Genomic DNA, 14,472 nt, shown 5'->3' with positions numbered 1-14,472 from the left:
GATAGGAATAAATATATCTGAAATAAATGCCGTATTTGAAATTATCATGCTCGAAAATATTCTCGTTTTCAACCAGCGATTTTGGAAACTAAACTAGACTTACGGATATTACAGTTCTGGTCGCCATTGTGCTTCCACCCTTGGCAACATAATATGAAGTACAATTCCTTTGCCTTGGTTCGCTTTCCAGTCACTATACACCTACATACAACAATCGGTTCTTATAAAGTGATATATTTATATTACTTATATTTTGCAAGCATACATTTGAAGAAAAAGTTAAGAATCCTTTTAAAAAAGAATATATAAAATTCAAGTCATATATATATATATATATATATATATATATATATATATATATATATATATATATATATATATATATATGTATATATATATATATATATATTGAATTTTATATATTCTTTGTCCATCTGTGATATATATATATATATATATATATATATATATATATATATATATATTTGTGCCTTAAATGAATCAGATTATAGTGTTAGTCACGTGATCATCCCGTGAATGCGTTAGTCGAGCATGTTAATTTCTCCTTTGAATACTTTCCCGATCTTATTAACCTTTGGAATATAAGCCCTAGTATTTCCCGAATCCTACCGTCCAAAAGACAACACTTCGTTTTGTCTGTTAATAAGATATTGACAGAGGTCAATAACACTTGCCTATTACCCTCCCCCCCCCCCGCCTTGCCGTCTACAGGTGGGGCTAGTTTTCTGCTTTCACCAGTGAACTGACAGACATCTTTCACTTCGCCTCCCGAAACCAAGTAGAGATTTGTGATATTTCCATTCCATCTATTGAGGATTACAACTATAAGGGGTCGATTCGCCCGATTCGAGACAGCCCAGTGGGCGTATGTCCCCACCACACTCATTACAAGATTGAAATTTAGTGTCCATAAGTATTTGCGCATGATGTTTATAAATTACTTGAATGAACCTCATCTCAGTTTGATACCGTATCGACTGCCGCCTATACCGTCCAGCCGTCCTGCCTGCGATCCAAACAGTTCAGAGACCTATGGGTTCCATTATATAACTTCTAAGCCTCATCAAGACAAGCCATAGAACGTTAGATTAGTTTGGAATCTTTTGAAAGATCTCTCTATTCATCTATCATCACCATGTTCCCGGCAATACTGGGGACTAGAATAGTACCTTACGACCTAGTCTTGTATCGGCCGAGTTTCATTTCGAAAAACCATCCGTGCAGAACTGTCAAGTACACCATATGGATACGACTAGCCATTTACTCACGGCTTATCCTCTCGAGCCGTAAGGATGACAGACACACTTCGTATATACCTCTGGGTATGCATTATAATGGTGTAGATCTTGATCACGACCAGACTGACCCACACATTGAGTGTGGGTGAACCTGATGATTACATTGATATAGTGTTGCATGCCACCTCCCTCTTCTACAAGGCCTCAATGTTTATCAACCGCTCCCCAACCTCCACGTTTTCGCCGTTGACAACCATCTGGTAAGCTCCAGGTTTTTATTTTTCATACAACATTGAACCGATTTCCTTCCGCATGACAACTGGGCGATCCAAATTGTCTCGTAACAGCTTAGTATCTCATTTTGACATCCCCTGCCCTTCGCCCTTTAGATTCCTGGCTCAAGTACCGTGGGATATGGCAAAGTTTACACTTTTACAACAAGAAATCAGAGAGCTTACGAAAGAGCGGATAATAGATATTGTACGTGATTAACTATCTCCAGGTTGTTGTTTTGTATCCACGCTTCCTCTAGATATAAAGCCCAGTGGAAAGAATAGAACTATCATTTACCTCACTCATCTAAATTGATTCATACTTAAACCAAAATTTAAGATGCAGGCCTACTTTTCATCCGTCCGAACGAATTTGCTATGAATATCGATCTGACGCATGCATAGTTTCACGTTCCAATCCTTATATTCTCACGTTTCGCGTGCGGAGAAACTTGTTATCTGATTCGGGATCTCACCACTTTATTCTTAAACATAAGTCCTTGCACCTTTACGAAACTTTTCAAATTCTTCGTCTCCCTGTTGCGGACGACACCATTTACTTCCACGGCGGCATATTCCGAGTATATCCTCCAGAAACATACAGCAAGTTCTGATCTGGTCGAGGAAAATAACCATCTCATATCACAATTATATCATCTAGGCTTTTTGATCGATTGGAAAAAGTGTGATCTTTGTCTGCCCCAACAGTTTATCCATCTCGATGTTGAATGTATTTCCCACTTGAGCCTGATAAGTCTTCCCCTCCCTCAGGTGGTCAGAATTGTCGCACTTGCAGAGTTCATTTCATAGATTGAACGGATAACAGCCTGGGGGTTTCCTCAACTAGTCGGATTATTATATGCCTGCTAAGACGCCTATACATGCGTCCGTTGCAAAAGTCCTTACTCTCTCAATGGCGCGTTTCAATCAGGTTCGAGTATAGGGTCAGCGTAACGAGCGAGATTGTATCATTTCGGGACGAGCGATGCAACCAAAGTTGGCTAACGGCAGGAATACATCTTGAACAGTCGCCAACAGTTGTGACAGTAAACAATACGCAAGCATCTCTTGGAGATGAAAACTAAGCTTTTAAATTATCAAGTGACCTTTTTCAGAACAAAGTCGTGCACATCAGTCAGACAACTCAGTGGTAATGACGCATATCTTCAAACACGGCGGTAGCGAATCACTCCAACTCTGCCTCTTTGTCGGTATTGGTGCCTTCATAGCAACATCGACATCCAGATCAAGCATATTTACTGCAGACGCAGTGCCTTGGTCGATTCACTGTCAAGGAGAAGTCAGATTCTCAATACATAATGGTCTCTCGATATGTTGTTGTTGCATGAGACTTGCCAGCTATCGGGATGATTTATCTTTTTCAATAGATGGAATCACAAACTGCCCTTCTTAGTGTTTCCACAGTAATAGATGTCGTTATTTGGTACGTCGATGATCTTTATCCCAGTTGAGAAGATGTGTGGGCCTTTGCCTAAACGTCTCCAGAGATTATACCAAAAATGAAGGGCCAGACGTGGAAATTGATTCTGATTGAGGGTCTCCGCTGCGACAAATCCTAGATCCCGGCCAAGCTGAATCTTCTCAAACTGCTTCGGACCCATGTGTTCCATCTTGCTTGGACCGTATTCTTACGGTTTGGCTCTCGTCAGGACCGCCTTGATGCAGTCGCGGAAAGAATTACACGAGCTATAAGAGCCTTCCCTTTAAAGCCCCACTTAGGAGAGTTGTGCGTTTTCAAGGTTTGGTGCAATGTCATAAATATCGTCCCTTTGAATGCCTCTTTCCCCCTACTAACCCACTTTTTTATTTGGCTGATCTAGTAGAAAACGTTGGCTCTAATTAGTATTAATGGCTTCCGTCCTATAATATCGGACACGTTCCGTCATGGTGGGAGGGAGGATCCTTCTCTGATTTGTTGTCCATCTTTGACTTATACAGGCCTAAATCATTCACTTTGTTTCCTAAAGGAAATTGTTACTTTTTATAACTTGGCTAAATTCAAACAAGTTCGAGTATATATACAGGACCTTTATGCTGCTCCTTTCACACAAAAATTATTTCCTGACAGCATTTGCTTCGGCATACAGAGTCAGTGAATTAAATAATATATCTGTTGATCCAGCCTACCTTCAGTTTCGATCAAAATGTTATCATTCATTCTCTTTCCTGTACTGACAAATCCCAAGAGGATTTCAAACATGGCGCGTTATTTCAGCCCTCAGATTTTATCTGAAGTGGAATGAATCAATTATTGGAGTTCGAAGACAACTGTTTCTCCTAATTAAACTTGGAAAGGAAGGAATATCTCCTCTAGCATCATGGCATATGTGCGTAATGCGTGTTTTCTAATCTGCTATATAGCCAGAACAGAGCAGCCTCATAAAGACCATTGCCTTTGACAATAATGTTTCTATCAAAGATATCGTCGAGACAGTTGTTTCTTATGCACAGTTAACCATCGCAAGGTTTGATTTTCGAGACATATCTCCTCATCGACACAATCTCGATCTGGCAGGTCCATGTTTAGTATATATATATATATATATATATATATATATATATATATATATATATATATATATATATATATATATATATATATATATATATACTAAACATGGACCTGCCAGATCGAGATTGTATCGATGAGGAGATATGTATATATATATATATATATATTTGTTCTTACAGACAAAAGCACGTCGCCCTCGTTTGTGCGGCTCGCAATTAGGAGAATGTTTTAACATTCAATACTCGCCAATCAGAGGTTACCTGATGTGTAGTCTGGATGCTGAACATTCTCTCCTCGTAGAACCCATTCTCATAACAGTAATGTGATCGGCAAAAACATTAGAAGGACTTTTCAAAATTTTATAGTAATATATGTTTCTCCTTTAATACTTTACTATCACATCACTTTAATAACTTCCCATAGTCTCCGCAATCAGAGCATCCCGTTACACGATGCGCTGCTCAGTTTACAACAAATGCCACCTGTAGGCGCCAATTTCAAGTAACAAAATAAAACTACAAACCTAACTTGTTTAGCTTTGATTTAAATATTTCCGATACCTAATAAGAAATAAAGGAACGCATGAAGTTATGTGTCTTAAGCTTGCTTTTTTAGAATCTAGAGTTTTTACGCGATTAATATTTTACACTATTTCTCTGAAATCAAGCATAAGTGGTGCCACATTGATACTTCTCCAGATAAATAGATCAGAACACATCCAGCATGATGCTTACCAATCCGAAAGACGACTGGCACAGTAATTTTCCAATGAGTAGACAATGGTCTTTGTTATACAGATATTTCTGAAACAAACAATTATAATCAGTGAGGAAACATTTTAGTATAGGGCAATATATTGTAGACATGGGGAAACCTTTGTCTAAAAGGTAGCAAGACATAGCGTGTATTGAATTTAACAAGGAAAACAATTCTAATATTGTAACATGTTGGATCTGTCTGACCTTGTACTGAAGTCGTCTGAGGGTAAGCAGATTATTGGGGAAATGGAAATTAACTCAAAGCTGTAGGTTTGACATATGTAAGGTTATAGACTCTATCGGAAAGTAATATTAAAAACGTCCATAGATTTAGAACCCATTTTGTCTGACCAATGCATTGACCTATAATCCATTATTAGTACCCATGCTATATAAAACCCCTACAATTCCGCAGTACAGTTTCATAGACAAACAATCATAGGAACTTTTCAGCATAAGGCAGGGCTAGAAGGTAAAAGAAGATGTATACAATCGAGTTTAAATCCCTTATAAACAAATTAAATCTCTTATACCCTCTTGAACGTTCCTACCACCCTTTTTGAAAACAAAACTACCGTAATCATGATCCATATATCATCACTGGCGTCACAGTCTCAAGAGACTTTGTTAATAGCGCCCTTGAAGTGTCGTCTGTCCGTGGGGTTTTGGCTTCCTATACTGTGGATGTGCAGGCCTATGAGCAAAGGACAGTCCCTATTGCAGTTGTTGCTGACGTACTGGGAAGTCTGATTTGCTGAGATTTCTGCCCCGCTTTTCTTTCTCTCACGTTCCTCTGCCACCAGTTAGCCTCTATTCACAGCGACTGCTATGCCCTTGCAGATCGTCCGACTCCAGGTGCCTCTATCCTCGGCCTGCACTTCCCATCCGTCGGGTGAAATGTCGCACGCCTTCATGTCCCTCTTGCACATATCCTTGAAACGGAGTGAGGGGAGGCCGAACCTTCTGGTGCCTTTGGCCAGCTGTCCATATATGATGTCCTTTGGTAAGGAGTATATGCTGTAGATAATTGTACGCTGCAGGATCTCGCTGTGTGGGACTCGGTCTTAACAGCTGATCTTCACGATGCATTTTAGGAACTTGCCTCATGTAGTTGCTCCAGGACTCACTTCCATATAGGAGAGTGCTGAAAAGGTAGTCCTGGTAGACTTGGATCTTGGAATGCCTGTTAGAGCATTGTTTTACTGCACCCTCTTCGTTAGACTTGTATTGATGGTGTTTGCCTTTCCAAGCTTTCTGTCCGGATACACATCGAACGAGAGAGTGTTGCTGATGGTTGACAACAGGTAAGTAAAGTTGTTGACCGCTCCAGGGTAACACCGTCGATTTTGATGGAAGGGGCAATGGTGTCATCTTGCACTCTGACGTTTGTCTTTTCCAGGATGATGATGAGCCCGAACTGCTTGCAGGCATCAGCGACACGGTCTACCAGTCTCTAGAGGGCATCCTCGATGTGGGTTACAAGAGTCGCGTCATCCGCAAGCATCTCCCTGATGAGCGCCGACCTCACTTTGGTCTTCGAGCGCAGTCGTGTTAGGTTGAAGAGCCTCTCGTCGGACCTGCTGTGCAGATATACGCCATCAGTGGACGTGTCGAAGGCGTAGGACAGGTGCAGGAGAAGAAGATCCCGAAAAGGGTCAGCACCAGCACGCAGAATTGCGTCACGTCGCTGCTGATGGAAGAAGTCTGAGGAGGATCCATCATGCATGACTGTTCCCTTCATATCAGCATGGAAAGTGAGTATTATTCCGCGAATTTTGGGGGGAGGGGCAGCCGGTTTAACTGAGAGGTTCAAAAAGTCCCTTCCTGCTGTCCAGGTCGAAAGCCTTGGTGAGGTCGATGAACATCATGTTGAATGGGTGATTTTGCTTTCTGCTCTTCTCTTGGATTTGTCGGAGAGAAAAGATTATGTCTATTGTCCAACTGCCTGCTCTAAATTCGCACTTGGATTCCGGGTACACACTGTCCACCAAAGCTGCAGCCTGTTGAGGATGATACCGGCGTATACTTTGCCAACGATGCTCATGCTCGAGATTCCTTTAATTGTTACAGTCAGTCCGACCACCCTTGTTTTTATAAAGCGTCGAAATGGTGGAGTCGTGAATGTCTTAGGGAACTGCTTCTTCCTCCCAGCAGAGGAGAGTAGCACATTCACCGGCTAAAGCAATGTTGGTTTCCCACTTTTGATAGCTTCAAGCGGGATGCTGTCGCTACATGGTTCTTTGTCGTTTTGGAAGGAGTCAATTGTTTTGTTGAGCTCCTCTAAGGTGGACACTTTGTCGAGCTACTCCATGGTGGGCAGTTTTTGTATGATGCTACGGGCCGTATCGGTGACTGAGAAGGTGTTTGTCAAGCACAGGTCATGGTAGGTGCACAGCTGCAGTAGTCTCTGACCGTTTTCGTTGGCATTTCCAGTGCAATCATGTCCGAGGCAGGTAGGCCATGAATCGTGCTCCGCACCTACTCTGACCTTTAAGTAGCCGAAGAAGAATATTAGCTTGTCTTCGGGTCATCCTTGGATCTGTTGATCTAGCTGCCCATAGCAATGACCCTTTGTGTCTTCTAAAGACGTGAGGGTGGGGGTATATACAATGAGGATGTTGAGAGGACCTGCTGAAGTGGCAAGGCGGAATGACAAGAGACGCTCAGTGTCCCCTGAGGGAGGCTCAACCGAGGCAACGAGGGAATTTATGATAGCGAGGCCCACTCGGTGAAGTAGGTGTAGTTTTCCTCTTTAAGGGAGATACTGGAGGACAACATGATTTTCTGGAGGGCAGCCATACTGACATTTAGCCTGATGAGCTGTCTGTCGGTGATGGCCATCTTACTGGTGCCATCCACTTCCCTAATGAGGTCAGAGATGCCTATGCGCATGGTGCGCACGAATCGAAGGACATGGTGCGCACGAATCGAAGAGCTGGAGTCTTCTTTGTTGGTGTCTTGTTTATTTTGTCTGGTGAGGAATTTCCATCTCCTTGTCATGCTAAGCAACACACTGAGCTCCAGACACCCACTGGAGCAGGAAGACGTTGTCGGGTCAACACCTTACTTACAGGGGGCTGCCCGTATTGAAGCTGGTGGTTGTTAGCCAGTGGGACACGATGATCGGGTGGGAATTATAACCCGTAGACTGCTAGCTTCCGTGTTGTTTCCTCACTCGGGAGTGAGGCTGGATTGGTCTCTCCATGGTGCATGTTTGGGCTTGGAGTATGGAGATCCTGGGCCGCCAATAAGTCATGAACCCCCTCACGCCCTTGCTGGCGAGGTCCAAAGAAATACTTAGTATGCCATTTGGCACCAGATTGGATGCAGTAGCTGGGTGCATAAAGTCGCAGTTGACACCTATCCATCTTAGGAGCTCACCTCCGAATTTTCTGTCTGGATTTACTCTCGTAGACGTTCCTTCTCCCGAATATATCCTCAAGGCAGCGGAGCCATCATCCAATAGCTGGGACTTGGTGGGTTTGGACTCAGCGTTTCCTTCTTCTAGACGAACTGCCTGACAAGGCTAACGAGCTCCATCTGCCCGGTTTTGGAGTCAGACTTTTCCTTCTCATAGACTAACAAGCCAAGTCTGCCCACCCAGTTATACCACCGGGCACTCGGTCGCGCCACATAACAGGCTCTGTAAAAACTGGAGTCCCCATATGAAGGTGATACTGTAGACACAGTAGAGTAGGTGAGGCCACATGCAAGTTTCCTGTCTGGGTCTTTGTTTTTCAAAAGCAGCAAAATAAGACTTCAAAATAATATATCATAGAAACCGGATATATCATGACAAGTGTCAGTTTTAAAGTTTTGTATCGACACAGATGCGACTAAAAGAAATGATCAGGTCATATCTGAGTTAGTCCGAATGAGGGATGGCAGTCAGAGTCGATCATCGCAAATAACCTCGATATAGGAAAAGTCTAATTATGGCTCATTTACTGGAACATTTAGCATCCTGTTGTTAGAGTTGTGAACAATTTGAAACTATTCTATCAATATGTAATTATGAAAGCATGGATATATGCTAGAATATGAATTGAAGTTGAATTTATGGCAAAAGTATTTCCGATTGTCCCGCAGCAAACCTGATATATTATGCTAACAAGATGCTGTTGGGTATCTACACTATGAATTTTTGAATTCAATATTATGGGAGACAACTGTGCATTGCACAGATTGGAATATTACAAAACAGTATGTGTCAAGAAACTAAGTTCATACTAAGTTGCACGATTGTGACTTTCTCGATCCTTTTTAATTCTTGTTGTTTCGGATAAGATGTGGAATTATTAACTTAATAGTTTGAACAGCTATTGCTTTAATTGCTCTTTGGTAAGCCCTGGCTTCTGCTTCACTTATCGGAATTTCTGTTTCGGGTTGTCGTTGACGACCTTTTGCTTCATATTTTGGATTTATGCATTTGGATGTGGTTGCAGATTTTTTGCTTTATCTTGATGCGCTAGAAGCAAGGTTGGATTTGACTCTAAACCATTCGTGAAATAACAGTGGTCCATTTTTCTGTGTTCTAATATTTTTACACGAACTGAGCATAGCATTGGGTGGATCAGTAAAGAAAACATTTTTGGTATATCAGTAAAGTTTGGTTTTTGCAATGTTATTTGACGTATTGTATTTAATAGGTGCATCAGTACAATTAATATCAGAATATATCATATCAAATATCATGTGATCAAATAATAGGCCCCAGCCAGATTTTAAAATTTTTATTCATTTGTGGCTCTATCTTAAACCGGGGATACTTTATGTCTAATTTATGACAATGCATGCATATTAAATGTGACCCTTCTTATCGAGGATGGGATTATTCTAAATCATTATTATGTCTTTTCTCTATGCACTGCCATATTTCAGAATTATTAAACTGCCTTTGTTAGGTATTGCGTAAAGATATGCCTGTACATTTGGAAGGATAATTATGCCATATGGCACCAATTTAACAAAGTATAGTGGTTTTCATATTCAGTCTGAAATACCAATGCAGTATTTTACAGCTCTAATTTCTGCAAAGCTCATTCAGATATAATTTGATTTTGTTTCAGCAAAACAAGCAAAACAATATTTCCATGTAAATTGAGATTGCACTGTTAAAAACATGTGCACGGTTTCAAAAAACTGATGAAATATCGGTCACTCTCATTATTCTTGACGAAATACGAATGTTGGAGATTTGAAAAAGAAACAGCCATGAGTAGCTAAGTTTTCATAAAATGTTTTGCAACATTAATATTATCAGAAAAAAGAAACATTAAAAACAGATAAAAGACGGAATGCTGCTACACATTTCACTGACTCCTCACTTTCATGGCAACATTTATCATATCTAAAGATTATGGTACAAGCTATTGCCAATCCTATGTCTTCTTGGAATCGATACAAGTGATAAAGTGCATACTCTACTGCACATTTTTCTCAACAGGAACTAGTAGCGAGTTATGGTTACTACACAGGTGAAGCCACCGCTACCCGTCCATAAATCGGATTACCTCTATAGTTTTCTTTGATAGATAAGCAAAGGAAACGCGATTGAACTGTGTGGTTACAGTATCTTTGATTATGCTCTGTACGCATTGACGTGCGCCTGAATAGTATTAAATGACATAATAATGACTAGTAAATGGGTACATATTGAACGAATGATAGGTCTTAGCAACATATTTAAAATGTGACAAATGCCTCAGATAGTATGGACTTGCAATCGCCATCAGAAATAATTTTTAATTGCAGTATGGTATGTAATTTTAGTACTGGTATTGTTTCAAAACACATACACGCTCAGACACACACACACACACACACACATATATACATTGCTTGCAATCATGGAGTTTAAATGGGTGTGATGGAAATAGACAGTATGCAAACATTCATTGTTTTGTTCTTTAATTAGAGTTCAGAATATATTGGCTATAGAATAAATATTGCTTACTTTAAGTACGTGTCATACAACATTTTATCAACTACCTCCTTTTTGAAATTTTGATATAGCTAATGTGACGCTATGTCTTCTGAAAATTGCCTTGCATATTTGCATATTTGCCCGAACATTTCCTATATTGAATTTTGAGGTTACGAGTTCTTTATTTATGTTCAGTACGTGTTATTTTATTCCTGGGTAGAACTAAATGAAAATCAGTAGTAAAAGAGAACGTATCGAACGAATAGTAGATCTAGCGAAAACGTTTACAATTCTACAAATGAAGAAAGCAAATATATGTCATCAATATATTGATTTTTATCTGTCTTCGTATGTAATGTGTACATCTGTACAAGAATTTTAAAAGGAGCGCGATGGGAAAATAAATTCACTTGCATGTAAAATATCCATTCAGCGTAAGGCTGATGTTGGGCCGCGGTAGACATTATGCATACGCATGTTCGAATAGTAAAACTAATGTTTTAAATCTTCAATATTGCACATTATGGTGATAACATTACACTTTCTTTACAAATTAGTCCAGTGACATTGAAATAATGGTTAGGTCGAACGACCATAGAACCACATTAGAATCATAAAATGACTTTATTTGCGACCCGTTTCGGATACAATTTCGTCTTTTTCTTTCATTAACGGCATTGTTTGACATGTTCTAAGAGTTTTAGCAAACAAACCTTGCAACCATCTCACGTGTACATTTTTCCCGAAGTTCTTCCCTCAACTGATAACTGACCACTACACATCAGTGGACGACAAACGTATACTTCCCATAATATATAAAGACTCACGGTATCACAAATGTAACAAAAGAAAGTGACGCCACCAATTTTTGGTAAAACTCAGCAACTATATTATTTCTCTAAAATACAATGTAAATGTTCAAATGACACTTACAGTATTATGAACTTAATCCCAAATAATCCTATATAACCTATTCAGGAATATAGACTGTCTCGAATGAATTCCTAATGTCAGTCATGTTCTGATACACCAATGATATAATCCAAAATGTCTTCGAATGAATTCAGAAAATCTATAATAACGTTTTAATCCAAAAGGTCAATGAGCAGTGTTTAATTCCATTGAATAATTTAAATGAATAATTCCTCTCAAATTGTATCTAATATCAACTATAATTGATGCCAGATAAAAGAAGAAACAAAATACTTGTTAGCCACACACTATTTATACAGATCCCAACTTGACCTTGGGCTAATAGATTACCTTGGACAACCGGAATTTTCTCCAGATTGTCATTGTGTTCGATTTCAGGAACTTTAGGTTAGCAAAGAACGCTCAACCTTGAAATAAAACATTAGGAAACATCTTTTTTGTAACTTAGAGATAAGATTATAATCAGGCAGAAACAAACTTCACTTACAACTTATAAAGATGACATCAATCAACAAAGTATGCATAACTACCCGCTTTATAAAGGAAACGAAAGATTTATACGATATAGCTTATTTTACATATTAGTTACATATTTATATATTACTATAATAATTAAAATAACACATGAAGATGTTTTATGAATGACACTCAACTTATTTACACACAATATGCATAAAATAAAACAATTTAGTAATTCTATCCACGTGAGACTGTTTCTTAAATCAGATTATCCGTTCCTTGCTGTGTTGTCCAGCAGCATCAACTCCACCTTAACTATCTGTGATTCTTATGTTTCATTTTGTTAATGAAGGTGAGGGGTTTGTGATCACTGAGGACAACAAGAAGGAACTGAACAGATATACCTTTGATACATTTGGAGCAAATAGTATTCTGTCTCACTTGTGAAACAATGACTCCTAGTCCTATTTTGTTATTGTGAACTAAGGATCAAAGAGTAATCTTTATTGTTAAGTAATTTTTGCTGTACATATTTAAATAACTTAATGTTTCTTCTAGTAAGTTGCAGCTGATTGTTATCACTAATCATGAGTGGCCATGTATAGCAGATTCAATAATGACTGTATTGAATAACTTGATAGATTGTTGTCTCATCACAACAGTGTACAGTATCAAATTATAAAACATTCTAACATAATCAATCATTCTTGATCTGGCGCTCAACGCAAATGTTGAAATCCTAATTCCGTATTGCACACCCAGACTGGAATAAATTGTAACTACTCTAATTTGTTTAAAATTTCATCTGCTCTTTAAAGTTGCATTGGGCAGGTAATAAATAATAAATTCATATCAAATACAAAACAAGTGTGTTTTGCGCATAGGCAGCAGAAAGAAGTCCTTTGACATTGTTTATGAAAATGCCTTGGTCTAAGAGCCTTGTGGAATCCCCACAAAATGTTCAACTCATTCTTTTCCCCAACTCAGTATAAACATGTATTCATGTGTGTATATTATGAGGCCAGATGATCAACCTTCATTTTTATATCATATATTCAGACTGCAGTTATCAAGATGTTGTTAGTCCTCTTGGCGAGGGTATGTGTAGCTGGGTCGCTTTAACAGCCACATATTTCCTTAAATTTATTTTTAAATAGTAAAACCAATACAGTAGATAGCTCTATTTCATCGATGTTTTGGCATTTAAGATTATGGTTCTGAAATTATGCAAACATTTGATCAGATAAAAATAAAATTCCTGTCTTTGGTATTAGAAATGGAAATCTTAAAATCCTGGAAAACCCGAACTAAGTGACGGAGGACCTAGAATCAGCGATTTTATCCAGATATCTCTTGTGCTCTGTGCTTGACATCCGAACAAAGTATTTCCGACATATCTTAGTTAATGGACAATGATGGAAGACAGCAATGTGATGAGAACCATGATCAGCATGCAAGATTTGAATGTCTTTTCGAGACATCCCAACATCTTCCTATACATTCGAAACACTATATATCTCACTTGTTGATCGATAATAACACAAGAAACATCGTAAATATGCATCATCTTGATAACTTGTGGACAACTTAAACTTTATTGGAACATCGAAACAGAAAACTGATATATACAGTTAAGTTTTAAACATCTTTGATTTTGTACGCTGTTTTGTTTTTCGCGTTTATTGGTGTCAACGGCAATTTTAGAATAATATTGGATATATCGTGCACAGCAAATGGGAGGTAACTGCTTTTCTAGAGGACACACAGCTGAAGAGAAGATGGGAACATGATCAGAGAAGAATGTAAATTCCTTCACCTTGCAACTTGCATTAGTAAAATGCTTGAGATACCACAAAAGTGTCATCTCACTTGTAGAATAGATGCAGTAGTCACATCACACAAAACAAGCTTATCATGCAATACATCGATGGTTTGTTGGGACCTTTAGACAGTAACATTGTTAACACTATGTATCTTTATTGATGTTTTCATTATACTATACTCACATCTCTTTCAAATGGAGTATTATATCATTTCAAATGAGGTCAATGACGTGTTATAACATTCTAGCAAGTAAGGACAGTACCATGAAGATGATTATATGAATATGAAGTTAATGTCAGATGAAAATTTGTAGCTATATTCAGTTGCAAATTCCATCATCCTACGAACTCTTTGAATACAAGTAGCTTTGGAACTATTTTTATTTTCAGTAGCAATATTTCGCAATGTTTTTTATCATGCTGTTATTTTGATTAATACCTGTACTGTTAAATAAAATATATAGTCCACGTACTTTTTCATCGTTAGAGACATGAAAATGTTATGGACG

At 38.7% G+C, this 14,472-nt stretch overlaps 1 protein-coding gene across 1 annotated transcript in view; it reads right to left on the bottom strand.

The window, feature by feature from the left end:
• LOC149778562 (uncharacterized) overlaps positions 1–14,472 on the bottom strand; it is a 58,620-nt gene that overhangs the window by 28,328 nt on the left and 15,820 nt on the right. Inside the window, exons 2-3 of the mRNA XM_089938358.1 lie at positions 4,799–4,867; positions 104–201 (exon numbers count right to left, since the gene is read on the bottom strand). Coding sequence (XP_089794484.1) covers positions 104–201; positions 4,799–4,867 — 167 coding nt within the window. The remainder of the gene's footprint in view (positions 1–103; positions 202–4,798; positions 4,868–14,472) is intronic.

The sequence above is a fragment of the Sinohyriopsis cumingii genome, chromosome 17 (genome assembly GCF_028554795.1).
Source record: "Sinohyriopsis cumingii isolate HCF-2022 chromosome 17, ASM2855479v2, whole genome shotgun sequence".
Lineage (NCBI taxonomy): Eukaryota > Metazoa > Mollusca > Bivalvia > Unionida > Unionidae > Sinohyriopsis > Sinohyriopsis cumingii.
Note: the sequence above shows the minus strand (reverse complement) of the source record. Positions and strands in the feature narration are given on the sequence as shown.